Source organism: Coenobita brevimanus, chromosome 3 (assembly GCF_032717465.1).
Source record: "Coenobita brevimanus isolate Jiangsu-jjx chromosome 3, ASM3271746v2, whole genome shotgun sequence".
In the NCBI taxonomy this organism is placed as follows: Eukaryota; Metazoa; Arthropoda; class Malacostraca; order Decapoda; family Coenobitidae; genus Coenobita; species Coenobita brevimanus.
Genome location: NC_136956.1, coordinates 3,561,646 through 3,581,820, shown reverse-complemented (window position 1 = coordinate 3,581,820; position 20,175 = coordinate 3,561,646). Strand labels below are relative to the sequence as shown.

Here is a 20,175-nt window from a genome sequence, read left to right as displayed (position 1 = left end):
CAGTGTTAGGTGCTGCATTAGCTTCAGCACTGACATGTGTTATGCTAGGTGTACCAGAATGAGGCTGTTAGATGTAGACATCTCAGTTTTCGTGCTGGTATAGCTGAGTCAGGATGTGTGAAAGATATTGTAGTGCCGTGTGTCGTGTCAGGCGTAGCAGTATCAGATGCTGTGATATGAGTACCCTAAAACTTTAAAGATGCATACAAGAAGACAGTACAAAACATAAGACAGTACAGTACTTTTTTACAAGAGGGAACTACAAGAGATAAGAGGAAAGGGTAATGCAATAACAGCATTATACAAAAATATAAGAGCATCACACAGACCCCAGTGACATGACACTGTTATGAAGCTTGATCACAGGATATTTTGTCTTAGAATAAGAATGATACAACCACTGGACAGTAATTCTTAACTTTGTAAAACAGTTGATGTGAAGGAAGTACTCGTACAGTAGATACTTGGGTACTATGGTGAATATAAGAGTAGTACCATAGGGATAAGTGCAAAGCAAGAGAAGGCAGGTACATTTGGCATAAGGGTAGTGCACTTTACATGATAACACACTCATCAGGATCGTACAATAGTTAAGATATGAAAACAGTACTGAACTCTACAAAGTACAGTAGACATAGCAGTATTAAATTAAGAACAGTAATTATTAAGGTAGCACAACAGACCCTGGTGATATTACATTGTTATGAAGCCTGATCACAAGACATGATATCTTAGAGCAGTGTGTACAGCGGACATAATTATTAAAGTAAACACGGTACATATGAGGATAGTGCATTATACATGAGGGTACTACAGCCGAACAATAGAGGACAATAGGCTAGAAACCAAGAAGGTATTGTAAAATGAAGGTAGTACTAGCACCACACAGGAATTGTACCACATCAGATTTGAGCAGTGCAGTACATATAATAGTAGAACAATACATTAGAGTGGCAAAGTAAAAATGATTCATACATCCAGTCCATTAGGGTAGTACGTTTGATATACAGGTAGTACAGTACAGTGCATGAGTGTAAAAGAGTATTATATAGTGCACAAAGCATGAGGGCAGTACAGGACACAAAAGTGCGGTACAGTACATATGAAGGTAGCAGAGTACAGATGAGAGTAATAAACTTGAAGGTAACACAGTAGCAAGGACTTTGGTCCAGTAGTCAGGACAGTGCAGTACACTCGAGGTAATGCAGTAGTCATGAAAATAATACAGTACAACTGAGGATATTCAGCAGACATGCAGGTAATACAGTACACATCGGGGTAGTACAGCAGACAGGGAGATACTACAGTGCACATGAAGGCAGTACAGCAGACATGAAGGTAATACAGCACACATGATGGTATTACAGCTGACATGAAGGTATTACAGTACAGCACCTGGGGTAATTCAGTAACTACTCGTTGAGAACAATACCACAATCCACCACAGAGACTTGTGTAACGTCACTGTGGTTGACTGCTGCCCTCACAATCTCCAGCCCACTCAACACCTCACCAAAGACATTATACCACGTGTTGTCGTTATCAGTGTCCCTGGATACTATGCCAAACCGAGCACCCTCGCTATCAGGATCATCTTCAGCTTTCAACAGCACAGCCCCCGCCTTGCCTGACTCCCTGTAGTCCACCCCAGTGAGAGGTAGTAGCGATGCTCCACCCTTTCCGTCGTAATCGCCACCCCACACACCCTCTCCCGGCTCGCCCTCGTTCCATACCCCTATTAATTTGGTGTTGCGATAGGAGTGGCCTCGCTGGCCGGTACACAGCAATGTAAACTGCTGTGATGCGGGTGTGTTGGGGTTCAGCCGAATGTGGACCCGCCCTTTGGTTGACCCCCCCCATCCCAGGTCTAGGAATGCCAGGGTGGAGGAGGGATCCACGGCTTCCACCACCTCACTGAACTGCAAACACAATATAGTTAGACATGGAGGATGAGAGAGAAAAATGGTGGAGAAATAGGAAGATACATACAACAAGGAGCAGTGCAGGAGGAGGCATGGAAAGGAGAGAGAGAGGTGGGAGAGTGTAAGAAGTGTAAGCAAAGGAAATGGAGGAGAGGAATGGAATATTGGAGGATGTTACAGCAGGAAGACGGGTGGGAGAGCAAAAAAGGAGGAAAGAAAACGGAGAAACAAAGAACTGAAGGAGATAACAGGAGGGAAAGGCAGGGAAAAAGAAATTTACTGTAAAGCGGTGGGAAAGTAGGTGAGACTGATTGCAGGGAACAGAGGGAATAATATTGGAATAAAATTATAAGAATGGTCTATAGGAAAAAAAACTTACAGAAAACAAGGCTGCCAATATTCCCAAGGGAATGCAAAATGATCTCCACACTTCAAAAGTACACTAATATAATTTTGTGCAAATTACTGTGATGATTACTTAATATACAATAACACAAGGTCTCAAAATTTGTATTTTTATATGGACTGACGTTTGACCCCATAAATCTGTTTTTTAACTAAATAAAAAAATATGAAAAAGATGTTAGGGGTTGTTTAGCCAAGGAACAATTCTGCACAGTTTTACAGGAACTCGTGACGAAATAAAGGGATGGCGCCAAGTTTCAAAGGCGTTTGGAAGACAGACAAAAGACAGGAAAAGGAAAAGCAGTAGCTCTCCATACCTTGGTGTCAAGACCTAAAAAGAAGAAACCAATGAAGAAAATGACTGCTGAGAGAAAAAGGGAGGAGAAAGGAAGAAATGAGTAAAGACAACCAGGGGAATGAAGAGGTAAGCATGATGATAGTAACAAACTGATAAGACAACGAAAAGGATAAAAACAAGGAATGGTTTTAAATGAATTAGGGAAAAACAGTAGTATGAGGTCAGAAAGCTCTAGTGGACAGACAGACAGACAGTCAGACATTGCATAACATGAGGGTATGAGGAAGGAAATGTAACAGGTGGAAAGGGAAAATCAAGGAAGGGAGCTACCTCTGTGGCTAGGATGAGAAGTGGTTGGAAGAAGTTCAGGGAGCTGTTGCCTCCCCTGACATTGAAAGGACTCTCCCTACGTGGTGAGGGGTCTTTGTATGCAGCATACGTTAGGAGTGTAATACTGTATGGTAGTGAGACCAGGGCAATCAAGGAAGAGATATTTGCGGCCTAAAACGTTCAGAAATGACAATGAGTAGGTAGATGTGCAGTGCGTCCCTGCGTGCAAGGCCTGGGGGGGCTGGGTTGACGGTGGAAGAGTTGAGAGGTAGGATGGGACTGGAGTGTATTGGTGTTATGATGAAGAGAGGAAGATTGAGATGGTTTGGACATGTGGAGAGGATGGGGGACGATAATTGGGTGCAGAAAGTGAGAAGCGATAATACTGGGGGTAGGGTAGCGTGGGGTAGACCGAGAAAGACGTGGGATGAGATCAGTAAATGGGACCCAGGGGTTAAGGGAGTGAACAGGGAGGCTGCAATGGATCGAGCAACATGGAGAGCTGCCATTAGGTGACCAAGGCCGACGCATGCAAGCATGTTGGAGCCTTCAAAAATGAAACTATATATATATATATATATATATATATATATATATATATATATATATGCAGAGACTTCACCGTGAAGATATGTATGCAAAATAACCACAGGAGAAATGAAAGGAGCGACAATGAGTACTTTCGTATATTACATCTTCAGACAGATTGAGACAGAAACGTAAAGGGTAGAGGTCTTTTATGCACACCCGCAGCAGGTAGTGGCATACAGAACAAAGGATGACCTGAATTTTTACCTGCGGCTTAATTTTTTGGTCACCTGCAGCAGGGAGTGGAACACAAAGGATGACCTGAATCTAAAAATGGGTGATGCACGGAACAATAGGTACCTTTCTTTTTTCTTCCCTATGGATGCACGTGACAAAGGAGGAGGGAGTAGGAGGGGAGGAAAGGGGAGGGGGAAGGGGGAGGGGAGGAGGGGAAGGGGGAAGGGGAGAGGGGGGAGGGAGGAGGAGGAGGAGGAGGGGATATATACTGCTGCTTAACTTAAGACCTAGAGGATTAATGCTAGGTGTGTCCCACAGAGATGTGACTACACTACCAGGAGATGACAGGGAACAAGCAGTTGTTAGTCTGAGAGATACTGCTTTAAAATTAATTCAGTTAACAATTTATCACACTTAAAATGACCATAGCTCATGTTTACATTCTTTTCATATGTGCCAGAAATTAGACAAGATTCTATTATATTTCTTTCATCTAAGCTTTTTGATCTTGCTAGAATCTTGGAGCCTGCCAAGTCAGTATGGTGATCACTGGATGCTTTGTTCTGAAATAAACCACTACTCTGATGGGCTGTCCTTACACTGTATTTATGTTGTGAGATTCTAGTTTCCAAATCTTTTCCAGATTGTCCTATGTAAAATTTGTTACAGCTTTTACACGGGATTTTGTAAACAACTCCTGAATTACTGAAAGGGCTGTTCTTGATGAGTTTTTTTTTTATAGTGTTCTCATATTTGAATACTACTTGTACATTAAGTTTCCTCAGTATGTGAACATTAAGAAAATTTTCATGGAAGGGGATGACAAGGGTTCTTTGAATGTTCTGGCGATCTGGCTTATTAGTTTTTCCTTCAAGCAATCGTTTCTTGGCTGTATTGTGGCACTGAGTTAGTATACTTTGTGGATATTTTAGCTTCTTTCCAATACTCTGAATCATTTTTGGTTCATCATCTAAAAATTCTGGGTCTGAAATTCTATATGCTTTTAAGTACATGGATATGAACACAGATCTTGTTACATTAAGATGGTTTGGATAATAATGCACATATGACATAATATTTGTAGGTTTTCTGTATACCTTAGTCTTGAAAACATTTTGGTCCCTGATAACTTTTACATCCAAAAAGGGCAATTCATTATCCATTTCCATCTCATGTGTAAACTTAATCGATAGAACTAACGAATTTAATTTCAGGAGAAATTCATCAATGGGAAGACTGTTAGGCCAGAAGCACAGAATAACATCAACGTATCGGAGCCAAACTATGTTTTGCTCCTTAAATGGAGGTCAGTAAATGTTTCTCAAAGTATTCCGTGTAAATATTTGACAGAACTGGGGAGAGGGGATTACCCATACAAATTTTTGTGTGTAAAATTTGCCTTCAAAGGTAAAAGATGAGTTCACAATCCACAATTTAATTAGCTTGATAATGTTTTCAGAGGGAATACCATCAATGTTACTACCCAGAATGCTTGGCAGGAAAGTTAAAATATCATCAACAGGGACATTTGTGAATAATGATTTAACATCAAAGCTGATTAATTTGTAGGGGTACATGAAATTTAGAGATTTTAACTTTTTTACCAAATCCTCATTGTTTTGTACAAATGAATCAGAGATAGTGCCTACAACAGGGGACAACAGTGTTACAAGCCACTTGGAGAGCTTGTATGTCGTAGAGCCTACAGAGCTTACAATTGGCCTGATGGGGTTGTTTAGTTTGTGAGTTTTAATCAAGCCATACATATATGGTGCAGATGGATTTTGCACAGAGAACTGTTTGATCAAGTCATCCCTTCCTCTTAGCAAAGTCTTGATTTCTTAATGGAATTTTCTACTTTGTTTTTCAGTTGGATCACTTTTTAGTTCACTGTAGGTGTTGGTGTCACGCAACAGTTCACTCACTTTTTCCTTGTAGTCACATTTGTTCATGACTACTACAGCGCTGCTTTTATCAGCTGTAGTTATATGCAGGGAGTCATCTTTTTTCAATTTGTCCAAGGCATTCACAAATCTTTTAGGAGCAGAGTTGTTATTTTTCTTAAACATTGCCCCATATAAAATGCCACGAATAATCTCACTATTTTCACTTGAACACAAATTAAAACGACTGATTGAAAACTGCTATTGGAACATACATATGAATCCAGATTGCGTCATAAACCTGTCATCTAAAGAATTAGATCGAGATACCTTATGTGCCCTAGGTTATGGGTTATCGTTTTCTTATGGCAAGACGATAAACCCAGTGCAGGTTGGAAAGTCCCTGTTTCAAATAGAAAAACAATGAAGTGAAAATCATGAGATTATTCGTGGCATTTTGTATGGGGCAATGTTTAAGAAAAATAACAACTCTGCTCCTAAAAGATTTGTGAATGCCTTGGACAAATTGAAAAAAGATGACTCCCTGCATATAACTACAGCTGATAAAAACAACGCTGTAGTAGTCATGAACAAATGCGACTACAAGGAAAAAGTGAGTGAACTGTTGCGTGACACCAACACCTACAGTGAACTAAAAAGTGATCCAACTGAAAAACAAAGTAGAAAATTCCATAAAGAATTCCTGACCTTGCTATGAGGAAGGGATGACTTGATCAAACAGTTCTCTGTCCGAATTCATCTAAACAACCCCACAAGGCCAATTGTAAGCTCTATAGGCTCTACGACATACAAGCTCTCCAAGTGGCTTGTAACACTGTTGTCCCCTGTTGTAGGCACTATCTCTGATTCATTTGTACAAAACAATGAGGATTTGGTAAAAAAGTTAAAATCTCTAAAAATTCATGTACCCCTACAAATTAGTCAGCTTTGATGTTAAATCATTCACAAATTATTCACAAATGTCCCTGTTGATGATGTTTTAACTTTCCTGCCAAGCATTCTAGGTAGTAACATTGATGGCATTCCCTCTGAAAACATTATCAAGCTAATTAAATTGTGGATTGTGAACTCATCTTTTACCTTTGAAGGCAAATTTTACACACAAAAATTTGTATGGGTAATCCCCTCTCCCCAGTTCTGGCAAATATTTACACGGAATACTTTGAGAAACATTTACTGACCTCCATTTAAGGAGCAAAACATAGTTTGGCTCCGATACGTTGATGTTATTCTGTGCTTCTGGCCTAACAGTCTTCCCATTGATGAATTTCTCCTGAAATTAAATTCGTTAGTTCTATCGATTAAGTTTACACATGAGATGGAAATGGATAATGAATTGCCCTTTTTAGATGTAAAAGTTATCAGGGACCAAAATGTTTTCAAGACTAAGGTATACAGAAAACCTACAAATATTATGTCATATGTGATTTATTATCCAAACCATCATATTAATGTAACAAGATCTGTGTTCATATCCATGTACTTAAAAGCATATAGAATTTCAGACCCAGAATTTTTAGATGATGAACCAAAAATGATTCAGAGTATTGGAAAGAAGCTAAAATATCCACAAAGTATACTAACTCAGTGCCACAATACAGCCCAGAAACGATTGCTTGAAGGAAAAACTAATAAGCCAGATCGCCAGAATATTCAAAGAACCCTTGTCCTCCTCTTCCATGAAAATTTTCTTGATGTTCACATACTGAGGAAACTTAATGTACAAGTAATATTCAAATATGAGAACACCATCAAAAAAAAACTCATCAAGAACAGCCCTTTCAGTAATTCAGGAGTTGTTGACAAAATCCCGTGTAAAAGCTGTAACAAATTTTACATAGGACAATCTGGAAAAGATTTAGAAACTAGAATCTCACAACATAAATACAGTGTAAGGACAACCCATCAGAGTAGTGGTTTATTTCAGCACAAAGCATCCAGTGATCATCATACTGACTGGGCAGGCTCCAAGATTCTAGCAAGATCAATAAGCTTAGATGAAAGAAATGTAATAGAATCTTGTCTAATTTCTGGCACATATGAAAAGAATGTAAACATGAGCTATGGTCATTTTAAGTGTGATAAATTGTTAACTGAATTAATTTTAAAGCAGTATCTCTCAGACTAACAACTGCTTGTTCCCTGTCATCTCCTGGTAGTGTAGTCACATCTGTGTGGGACACACATAGCATTAATTCTCTAGGTCTTAAGTTAAGCAGCAGTATTTATCCCCTCCTCCTCCTCCTCCCTCCCCCCTCTCCCCTTCCCCCTTCCCCTCCTCCCCTCCCCCTTCCCCCTCCCCTTTCCTCCCCTCCTATTCCCTCCTCCTTTGCCACGTGCATCCATAAGGAAGAAAAAAGAATGGTATCTATCGTTCTGTGCATCTCCCATTTTTAGATTCAGGTCATTCTTTGTTATGTTCCACTCCCTGCTGCAGGTGACCATAAGTTAAGTTGCAGGTAAAAATTCTGGTCATCCTTTGTTCTGTGTGCCACTACCTGCTGTGGGTGTGCATAAAAGACTTCTACCCTTTACGTTTCTGTCTCACTCTGTCTGAAGACGTAATATACGAAAGTACTCACTGTCGCTTCTTTCATTTCTCCTGTGGTTATTTTGCATACATATCTTCACGGTGAAGTCTCTGAATATATATATATATATATATATATATATAGTTTCATTTTTGAAGGCTCCAACATGCTTGCATGCGTCGGCCTTGGCACCTAATGGCAGCTCTCCATGTTGCTCGATCCATTGCAGCCTCCCTGTTCACTCCCTTAACCCCTGGGTCCCATTTACTGACCTCATCCCACGTCTTTCTCGGTCTACCCCACGCTACCCTACTCACAGTATTAACGCTTCTCACTTTCTGCACCCAATTATCATCCCCCATCCTCTCCACATGTCCAAACCATCTCAATCTTCCTCTCCTCATCATAACACCAATACACTCCAGTCCCATCCTACCTCACAACTCTTCCATCATAAACCCCCCTCCCTCCAGGCCTTGCACGCAGGGACGCACTGCACATCCACCTACTCATTGTCATTTCTGAACGCTTTAGCCCACAAATATCTCTTCCTTTGTTGCCCTGGTCTCACTACCATACAGTATTACACTCCTAACGTATGCTGCATACAAAGACCCCTTACCACGTAAGGAGAGTCCTTTCAATGTCAGGAGAGGCAACAGCTCCTTGACCTTCTTCCAACCACTTCTCATCCTAGCCACAGAGGTAGCTCCAGCCCCACCTCCAGCACATAACATGTCTCCCAAATAACAAAACTCTTCCACACACTCAAGAGACTTAACAGCAAGGTCAATCCTTTCACGCCAGACAATTTCCACCTGCTCTCCCCGGCATGCTGCAGACATAAAATCAGCATTATCTTGCAGTCTACCTTTAATACCACTACATCTCTTGTGCACCCACTTATCACAAACACTGCACAAGATGGAATTACTTCCCACGCCCTTGTGGCGAATTGCACATGGCCATTTTCCCTCTTCTTTGACAGCACAGCTACCAGCCCTTGATATTATCACTTTTGTTTTATCTGCATTTACTCTTAAGCCCTTATTCCCCATACCATATTTCCACTTCCTAAATCTTTCCTCCATCTCCCTTTCATTCTTTGCAGTCAACACGAAATCGTCTGCATAGAACATCTCCCATGGAAGTCCATTTCTGAAGTCATGTGAGAGGGCTTCAAGTACCATGATAAACAACAAGGGACTCAAAACTGATCCCTGATGCACACCAACATTCACGGAAAACTCATCACTCAAACCTCCATTCACTCTTACCTGGGTGTGTGCACCCACATACGTGCCCATAACCATTCAAACCAGCCACTCCTCCATCCCAAGCTTTCTCATTGCCCACTTCACCATCTCTCTGGGAACTCTGTCAAAGGCCTTCTCCAAATCAACAAAATCAAAGTACAGTTTCCTTTTCTTTCCTATATCTTTTCCTGAAGCTGTCGAACAATGAATGTGGCATCAGTGGTCCCCCTGCCTGGCATAAACCCAAACTGCATCTCATCAATATTCACTCTTTCTCTAATCATACCTTCTAGAACTCTCTCCATTACCTTCATCACCTGATAGAAAAGCTTTATATCTCTAATATATATACACAATGCTCGACAAAAGTGTTGCGCGCCCATGTCAAGGCGCTCGATACTTTTAGCTAAAAAAGAATGGCGATTTTTTGAGTTAAAAAATTTAGACAATATTTGGGGACTAACATGACGTCACGGCAGCCCAGGGCCTTAGTGCGTCGTGATTGGCTGCTTGATCAGTTGCCTGCAGGCTGCGAAAGAGAGGGAAACCCAATTGCTCTTCCCTCTCTTATTTCACAATTGCTATACCTACTGTAGTGAACCGCAGTGTTTTGGCTTCTGTTACTTTAATATGATCCCTACCCGTGAACTGTCGAGTGAAATCATTTCTCAGATAATTGCTCTAAAGGAGGCAGGCCATCCCACGAAGGAAATTAGTGAAGTGGTTGATGTTGCTCAGTCGACAGTGCATAGGTGGTATGCCCGTTACAGGCAGGAAAACAGTGGCGACATTCCTACCAAGAATCAACGGTCTGGGAGGCCCAGGAAAAATTCCCCGAGGTCTGTGAATGTGCTAAAACGTGCAGTGGAGTCTAATCCTCGTGTTATTGCAAGGCGGCTCATGGAGATCAACCTGGAAGTGTTTGGCGAGGTTTCAGTGCGCAGTCTCTCGAAGAGTCCATGAACTTGGTTACATTAGCCACAGGCCTGTGAGAAAACCTCTTCTTACACATTACCAGAGACTTCATCGGCTTGCCTTTGCTAACAAATACCTTACGTGGGGTGAGGAGCAGAGTTTGTCTTTTGTGGTCTGCTGAGGCAACATTTACTGTTACCTGTAATCACGGAGCGCTAGTGTACCAGTGCAGAGGTAGTGACCCGCTTGACCCCCGTTACGTGGAAAGCATGGTTAAACACCCTGATTCACTTATGATATTGGGTTGTTTCTCTGGTAATGGGTTGGGTAGGCTTGTTGTTCTTCCCAGGAACCGCAAAGTGAACCAGGACGTTTACCTGGAGCTGCTTTGTGATCATCTACCTGAGTCCTTCAAGCTCACAGGTGGACGAGTGTTTCAGCAGGAAGGTGCACCTGCTCACACTGCCAAATCGGTCACCAACTGGCTTCATGACTGTGAGGTTCCCTCCATGAGTGATTGGCCAGGCAATAGCCCAGACCTGAACCCGATAGAGAACCTCTGATACTTCATAAAAAAGGATCTGCAAGGGAAGGACGTGAGCTCTCTGCCTAAGCTGGAAGCAGCCATTCACGAGTCCTGGGCAAATATCCCACCCCAGCACCTGAGGAACCTGGCCCTTTCACTTCCACGACGTCTCAGGCCCGTGCAGAGGTGCAAAGGATACCCTACCAAGAATTAAGGTAATTATAATGCATTATTTACCTGTTTTTTTCCATAGTGGTTTTTTCCATAGTTGAAAGGTTTTTCTTTTTTGGTGCGGGGCGTGCAACACTTTTATCGAGCACTGTATGTATATATATATATATATATATATATATATATATATATATATATATATATATATATATACATATATATATATATATATATATATATATATATATATATATATATATGATGAAGAAGAGGTAGAGGTAGGCCGAGGGAAACCTGGTTGAGGAAAATGACAAGGCAAGCAGGAGAGGAGTGTTGGTGGGACCTGAAGGAGATGGCAAGAGACAAATATTGGTGGAGAGAGTTCATCGAGGCCCTATGCATCCCATGGGGTGCCACAGGAAATGATATATATATATATATAAACCACTGTACCCTGCCTAATGATGGCCAAACCCTGGTTTAACAATGGGTTTTTATTTTTTTACCGATTTTGATGATATTTTAGACTAAAATTGTGTGTTTAGGCTGATCTCTAAACAGTTTTTAGACTTTGATTAATGTGTTTTAGCCACAGGTGGGTTGGACATTGTCATTTTGGGGTACTGTTTACTGAGTCTGATTTTTTCCAGACTTATATTTGACGATTTTCAAATTTTATTTGTTGGTTTTAATGAGTTATTTACAGGTGTTTGGCTTAGGTTAGCTTCTTTTACAGCTGTTAGTTAGGCCATTTAGATTGCCTTTAAACTTGTTTTGGGGCTCATTTGGGTGGATTTTGGACTTGGCTGGGGGGGTAAACCCAAGGCTGGAAAATGCATACCATTACTTTACATCTTAAAACTACCACGATATACGACACCCCGCCTAAAGATGGGTTTTTACCTAACTGCATCGTTAAACCAGGATATACCAGTACATGTATGTATATACAGCAAATATATATATATATATATATATATATATATACACACACAAAACCAACCAACACGTGTTCCCTACACGACAACAAGTGGGTTGGCGGAGGGTTAGTGTCCCTCCCTGGAAAACAACTAACTAAAAATACGAACAAGAAGCCTCGGACCACGACTGACCAAAAGGTGACGACTAAGGACCGAACAAAGGACATGGTACGGATAGCTACATGGAATATAAAGGGTGCAAATGATGAGGTGAAAGAGAGATTGTCCAGGTGCTTGAGGGTGCGAAAATGGATGTATCTGGATTAGCTGAAACTAAATGGAGAGGTGAGACTGTCAGAGAATGGGAGTATGGATGGGGCATATTCGCAGGAGTAAGTCAGAATGAGAGGGCAAAAGAAGAAGTGTGTATTGTTGTGAGTAACAGATGGAAGGAGAATACAAGAGAGTATGGATCAGTGAATGTACAGCGAGGTTGGACGGTGAGGAATTGGAAAATGTGAGTACGTTTCAGTACTTGGGTACTGTGATGAGTAAGGATGGAGGTTTGGAGGGTGAAGTGCTTGAAAGGGTACAGCAGGGAAGAAAGGTTGCTGGTTCTTTGAAAGCAGTGATAAGAAACAGGGAAGTGAGCATGGAAGTGAAAAAGTTACTACATGACAGTATTGTGATACCAACTCTAACGTATGGAAGTGAAGCTTGGACGTTGTTAGAAGGACACAAGTCAAGAGTGAGAGCAGTGGAAATGAGTTATTTAAGAGGAGCCTGTGGAGTCACATGGAGAGACAGGCTGATGAATGAGTATATAAAGGAGCGTTGTGGTGTGGACGTGGATGTGACAGGAAGCGTTATGAGAAACACACTGAGGTGCTTTGGCCATGTGGAGAGGATGGAGGGTGACAGACTGACGAAGGGAGTGTATGTGAGTGAGGTGGAGGGGGGGAGAGGGAGGGGGAAGCCGAGGATGAGATGGAGGGATGAGGTGGAAAGGTATATGAGAGAGGGAGGTGTGAGTTGGGAGCAGGGCAGTGAAATGGCGGGGGACAGGGCGACGTGGAGGCGATTTGTTTGTGGCAACCCCAAACGGGATTGAGGCGTCTGGCAATAGATAGATGGATCAGTTGGGTCAAGGATTGTATGGGTAAGATTGAAAGTTGGATTACAAATGTGTGCGACTGTGTGCGTGTATACACCGATGCAAGTTCGTGCAGGCAGAGTGAGAGAAGAGTTCTGGACAAATGTGGAAGCGTGCATGGAAAACTTTGAATGGAACGAGAGAATGTTTTTGATTGTAGATATTAATAGAAAAGTAGGGAATGTGAAGATTAAAGCCCTTGGGGAATTTCCCACTCCTCTTACACCGTGAACAGAATTCTTCCTAGCGCTTATTTACCTACTGACTGTATGTTCTGTGACTTTCAACTTAGACTATTTTTCAACTTACATACTAACTTTACAGTAACTATACAACCTCCTATGATTAGTATCACATAAGATAACATGGCACTATTATGATACTGAGCGACACTTTATCGCGTATGTATAGGCCTTACCACACTACACACACTTTCAATAGTGCCTGTTATTATGATACTCATGGAAGCACGGTTGCAGGCAGAGAGCAACGTTGCACTCCACACACTCGTACCTAGTGTCTCTTCTGACCTGGGTAGGTCACTCGAAATCTAATTACAGTAATCACTCTAATATCCGGACGCCCAATAACCGAACATCCCCACTAACCGAACCTTATCGTCCTGGGATCAAACATTCCCAAAATGGTCCGAAAATCCAAAAAAATTGGAAAAAAAATCGATTTTTTGCCGTCCGTAATTTGAACTTGCCGCGCGCGCCGCGTGAGAGCATTGTTTTGGTTCGTCATTCCTCCGACGTCCGATAGAGCGCCGCTGCATCCTCCCCACTTCCCGCCTGTCTCTCACCGCGACAAGACCTACGCTCTTCGTCATGGCTGCCCACGTGCTCGCTTTTGTGGTGGTGCCGTACTTGCTGCAAGGCCTCCTGCTGCTCTCTGCCCTACTCTTAGTGTGTGTGATGATGGCCCCGCCTCCTGAGAAAAGGAAGAGAGTGGTGTTGACTCTGGAGAAGAAACGGGAGATATTGGAGAAGGTTGATGCGGGTTGGTCTTCCTCTCGCATTCTCCGCGAGTTCAACCTGGCCCGGTCGACTTTGTTTGATATCAAGCGTTCCCGAGACAAGCTCATGCAGTACACGGCTGACTTCTCGTCGAGAAGCAAACGCAACGTGGAGAGGAAGGTTATGTTTACTCCCAAGTATGCAGAGATCGACCGCTCCACGTTGATTTGGTATCGACAGCAACGTGCAGCTGGTGTGATGGTACGTGGAACGGAGCTGAAGGCTGCTGCTGAGAAGTTTGCAAGGCTTCACGACGCCCTAGACTTCAAGGCATCCGAGGGTTGGCTCTTCGCGTTCAAGTTGCGACATGGCCTTACTAACCGTAAAGCACATGGCGAAGCATTGGACGCTAACGAGGATGGAGTGGACGAGTTTCGGCACAAGGTGAAAGGCTTGATCGACAGGGAGGGCCTCACTCTCGGTCAAGTCTATAACGCTGACGAAACTGGCCTATTCTATCGCTCGGTGCCAACGAACACTCTCGCCGATGAGACGGAGAAGCGTGTACCTGGCCGCAAGCTTTCTAAGGAACGGATATCTGCTTTGTGTTGTGCCAATGCTAACGGCATGCACCGGCTTAAGCCCGTTATTGTTGGCCGTGCAAAGCAGCCTCGGTGCCTTCGTGGGGTGATGGATGTCCTTCCTGTCGTATGGTACCATTCTTTGAAAGCATGGTTCACAGCTGTGATTTTCAAAGACTGGTTTCACCATCACTTCGTCAAGGAGGTCATACATTACCAGACGAAGACACTGGGAATTCCTCGCGACCAGGTAAAGGCTCTCCTTCTCCTCGACAATGCACCTGCCCACCCGTGCGACAAGGACTTGGCTGCTGAGAATGGCCGTATTAGGTGCATGTTTCTGCCACCTAATACGACTGCTCTCATTCAACCAATGGACCAAGGAGTGATCGTGGCAACAAAGCGCCTGTACCGTCGGAAGTTCCTGGACGAGGTGATGGTGGTTCTCGAGGACGAGGACGAGCGCAGGGAAGGACGTGACACTCGAGGCAAGCGGACTTTGGAAAACCTTCGCCGCTACAACATCAAGTCTGCGCTGTACAACTGGGCTAGTGCATGGAAGGAAGTCCCTGTGAAAACTCTTGAAAATGGTTGGTCTCGTCTGCTTCTCGGAACAGATGTGGAGTACGATTTCCTAGGGTTTGACGTGGATGACTTCCATGCACGGCTACGTACGCACGGCGACGATGTTGATGTGGACGATGTTCGTGAGTGGTTGGACGACGACGAGGGCGATCCTGGGTATCAGACGTTGTCTGATATCGAGATCGCGTCTTCGGTTGCTGGTGTCAGTCCCGAACTTGAAGATTCCGACGACGAAGGCGATGATGATGCAGACTCCGCCCAGCAGGACACTACTCCAGCCATCCCCAAGCTGAGCGCACTCCGGGAACATCTAGAGTTCGTCCTAGACTACCTGGAACACCCGGACTGCGACAGGGAGATGGGGCCCTTGGGACTCGTGGAGGAAGTGCGTGCTTTCCGGCAGCGCATCATCAATCGCCAGAATCGTCGGTCCTTGCGTCAGTCAACGATTGACAGTTTTTTCAGGCCCGTGACCCCCGCTGTGCCAAGCCCTGGTTCCACTCCGTTGCCTCCCCAAGACAGGCCCTCATGCTCCGAGCCACAGCCCAGCACATCAGCTACAGTGGAGTCACCGCTCGACGTGAGTTTGCGGCTGTCTTCAGAGTCTTCTGTAGTCGGTACGCCATCACCACTACCCACCGATGCACCCCTTGGACGCCTGCCAGTGATACTCTCGGGCTCTGACAGTGAATAAACAGCAAGAACTTCTCCACTAGACCACACAGGAATTTTGAGTGTTGTGCAGTGAAAAAAACGGTGTGTTGTGTTAAGGTTTTCAAGTTGGGAGAAAAGACTAAGTAGAAAAGAAATTTAACGTAACTAACCTTCTTTGTTTTGGCTTTGGAAACTTAAAAAAACTTGGGAAAAGTTAATGTGCAACACTTAAATTTAATGGAACATTATTTGGACTAAAGTGAACACTGTGAAAAGAACGGACTTCTGTGTGTTAGTGACTAAGTTCAGTGCAAGACTTCAGGAAGAGTGTAGTGCAAGTGCTTCAGGAAATCGTTCTTACTGTCAGAGTCCGAGAGGAGGCGGTTATTCATCGAGGTGGCCAGGGACTTGCTGTAAGTAGCCAAAATGTTTCATGTTGTACTATTTTCCATACTATATTTACCAGAATGTTTCATATTGTATTTTTTCCCATACTATACTTACCAGAAAGTGTCATACTGTACTTCTTTCCATACTAAACTTACCTCATGCATGTGCAGTAGGAATGTGTTTTTCAGAGTTCGGTTAGGTTAGGTTAGGTTCGGTTAGAGTCCATAAGTACCAGAATGTTTATTAATGTATGAACATACTTCTAAACCCACATTTTATGTGTCTATTGTATTTATTTCAGTCATTTATGTGCCTTATTGGTGTGATTTGGGTGTTAAATAGGTGCTATGCATGTCCGGAGGGAGTTGTATAGGTGTTTCTCTGTGTTAGGGTCCGTAAGTACAAGTCCATAAGCTGGGGCCCAATATCCGGACAAAACCAATATCCGAACCTACCGATGGCTCTATTGATCCGGATATTGGAGTGATTACTGTATTCACCTTGTACTAATACTTCCAACATAACATATTACCCCTTTACATGTTATACAATTGCTTTTATAGATGTACATGCTTTACGAAAAGAATGAGCATAGCCATAGCGCTACCAAGTGACTTCGGGTACCGTCATTAATTTTTCAACTCAAAATCTAATTATTCACCTTTTATAATACTTCCAATTAACATATTACCCCTTTACATGTTAGACAAGTGCTTTCACTTTCTGCTAACCCACACCACGCCTAACACGAACACCACATGGACGTGTTGCCTCCCCCACCCCACTCTCGCTTTCACGAATCTGTCTGCGCTCTCCCGCCCCAACACTTTCACTTTCTGCTGCCCTAACCATCCCCACACCACTACTTCCTGCCACAGAACACATAGAAGGAACATACCTGTGGAACAGTCGCGATGTGACGTCTGTCCCAGTCCCACGTGGTGATATCTTTTCCTTCCCCAGCCAGGAAAATACGCCACCATGTACTGCTTCCTCGTCCTCGTCCTCGTCCTCATCTGATGGTATGTGTTGCTGCCTAGATGCAGCACGTGGTGCAGGCTGGCCGTCCCCTGCCCTCCTATATGTTATATATTTGACCTTCCTTGGGGAAGGGACCTCCTCATCACTGCTAATGGTAACCTCCTCAGGCTGCACGTAATCGACATAAAGGGTGTCGTCGTCCAGTGGGGAATCACTATCCCCTGTAAAGGTATCCAGGGCGACTTGTATCTCCTCGTCTGACAGCCCACGACGCGCCATGTCTGACCTGGGTGACTGCTGACAGGTAAGAGGACGATCACAGGGTCAGGTGGGGTTAATCTGGGTCTAGGGGATTATCCGCCTGGCGGCGAGTAGGTGAGGCTTGCGTAGATGTGCGAAACAAAAATCAGGCGCGAATTTTGAAAAATGTGAAAATTATGCAACCTGCAATGTTGCCGCATTAATTCACGTTGCCGGGACATGAGTGCACATCATGTGCGGATGTTAATTCACGTCGCCGGGATGGCGCGGGTTAAAAAGCGCATTTCAAGGTCATTACACTGGTGACTTAACCATACAGAACAGCACACTACCCCTATTCCCCATAATCTTTAATAAATTCTAATCATTGCACTGGTAATTAGAATTGTTTCCAGTACTTCACCTGTTACAAAATTACCAGTATCACACTGACTCTATTAAGTCTCATCTTAAAATTCAGTGCAGTATACTGGTGATTTAAAACTCTCTCTGGCATTACACTGGTGTTATTAGCAGATAATCCAGCAAAAAACTCTTCCCGCCATTACACTGGTGGGCGGCGGTGGGACATAAAAAAATTCTTGAGTGATACATATATACAAGGCAGACTTTCCTGATCTACCAGAAGACCCGCCATTTCGTACAAATACCTCCACTAATACCAGTACACCAGTCCTGCATGAGACAGCCCTAGCATGTATTCAGTATGGACAGTGGGTGTTAGCACCAAAGTGGTGACATGTGGAGGTGTAAGACTACTGGGCCTTGGGATAGCTCACTGTCCCCGAGATATAGGCCCTGAAGCCTTTCCCCAGAGTCAAACACGTTAATATATATATATATATATATATATATATATATATATATATGTGGTAGGTGGGGGCGCTCACCATCCACTCACTCGATGTAGTGCTGCTCTCAGGTGTCTGACCTTTCCTCTCCTCCATCCTTCTGTCCTTCCATCCTCTTCTGTCTTCCTTTCCTTCATTCTTTCCTTGTCCTTCTGCCTATGGGTAACTTTACACTCCCTCTTACATCTTTCTTTCCTTCATTCTTTCCTCTTTCTTCTGCCTGTGGGTGACTCTACACTGAGTGACAAGCCAAATGGCTTCCTGTACACCAGGAAACCATTTACTATGCTGGGTGGTAACCATATAACCAAATTTTAGCGCCTGGTGGTTTAGTGGGTAATTATTGTGCTCCAATCGGATTGAGCCGGTGAAGGTTTATATCCAAGGGGTGGTTGGGGTTGATTGCTCATGTAATGCCACTCAGGGATGAGAGGCTGGTCACTCTCATCTTAAATGTCAGGACCAACTTGCCTGCGCTCCTCTGTGGGGCGAAATAGGATTGGATGATGATGATGATGATGATATATATATATATATATATATATATATTGTCACGAATTAATTCACGACAATGTATTAATATTATATAAGGGAACGTCTGAATTTCATTGAAATCTATTAATTTTCGCTCAGTCCGTTAACTGCCTCAATTTTGCACTCAGATCATAATGAATTTTCATAAACCTTGTCATTGTTTTCATAAGTGACTGTCTTTCTGTATAGACAATGCATTTCACTAATTGAAACCTTTTGGTGTAACTATCATTCCCATGTATCGTTTTTCTGACTGTTGGTTTTGGGCCATACCCAGCCTGCTTACACGCTTCAGTCGGTGTCGAGCAACCTCGGGAGTAGGGTCACTGTCCCAGTGCTGAGACAGGAGGACCCCCTAGCACCTACAGTCACCAGAGTTTAACGATTCCCCGTATTTTCCCACCGAGTTTGGTGAGCGGTTGCAGTGAGTTGACCAACGAGCAGCAGTCTGCCCCAGCAGAGATGTCCAGTCTTGTGTAGCTTCAGCTCCATTCCCTTCACTGACCAGTATTTTCATTCGTTTTCTTAGCCTTAAGTCTGATTAGCTTTTGAATGAGTGAGTGTATTTCCTTTGATATATGAATTCACTAGTCCCCCTGCAACAGTGAATTCCCTGCTTGAATTCATTTTTGAGATTTATGTAACGTAAATTTATTTTATTGTAATAACAAAATTTACAGTTCTTTTCTTTGAGCTCTTTTAACTGTATTAATGGTGTTTGATTTCTCCATATTGAGCTTAATTTAGCTTGCTACTCCCAGTTAGCACAAACTTCTTATATTAATCACAGCTGGTATTCAGGCCAGTTGTTTTGTATCAAAACTTAAATCCGTTGTGCCAGCCACGAGTTAAGCATCAGCAAGACCTTGTTCATTATTATTAATAATTATTGATTGTCAGGGGGTAAAGATCACACTTTCTCAGAGGCTAACAGTACTAATGATACAGTATTCGTGAGTGGATAGTCTCTGCTGTGTACTGTTGAGAAAGTTTATAAAATTCTTGTCCTTAGAGAATCGGCAAAGTAAGCTAGCATAAAGTAAAACTTACTACTTGATTTCACAAGTCAATTCTTTGCCTTTACTTTTGAGTAATATCAGAATTTATTCCAAAATTACATTTCCCCTGTGATATCTGGCGACCTCGCCAGAATATTAACTCCTAGCTCTAAGTTATTAACCAAATAATACTCACTCACACCTAGGTATTTATTATCATTAAAGGCTATAGGCACTAGTCACGATTCACTAGTCCCCTGCAACAGTGAATCTTACCAGTTTAAT

General features: G+C 43.0%; 1 protein-coding gene across 1 annotated transcript in view; it reads right to left on the bottom strand.

Moving 5' to 3' along the window:
* Window positions 1–1,412: 1,412 nt before the first annotated feature.
* LOC145393982 (uncharacterized) overlaps window positions 1,413–20,175 on the bottom strand; it is a 39,129-nt gene continuing 20,366 nt past the window's right edge. The window contains exon 6 of the mRNA XM_080267956.1: window positions 1,413–1,919. Coding sequence (XP_080124082.1) covers window positions 1,413–1,919 — 507 coding nt within the window. The remainder of the gene's footprint in view (window positions 1,920–20,175) is intronic.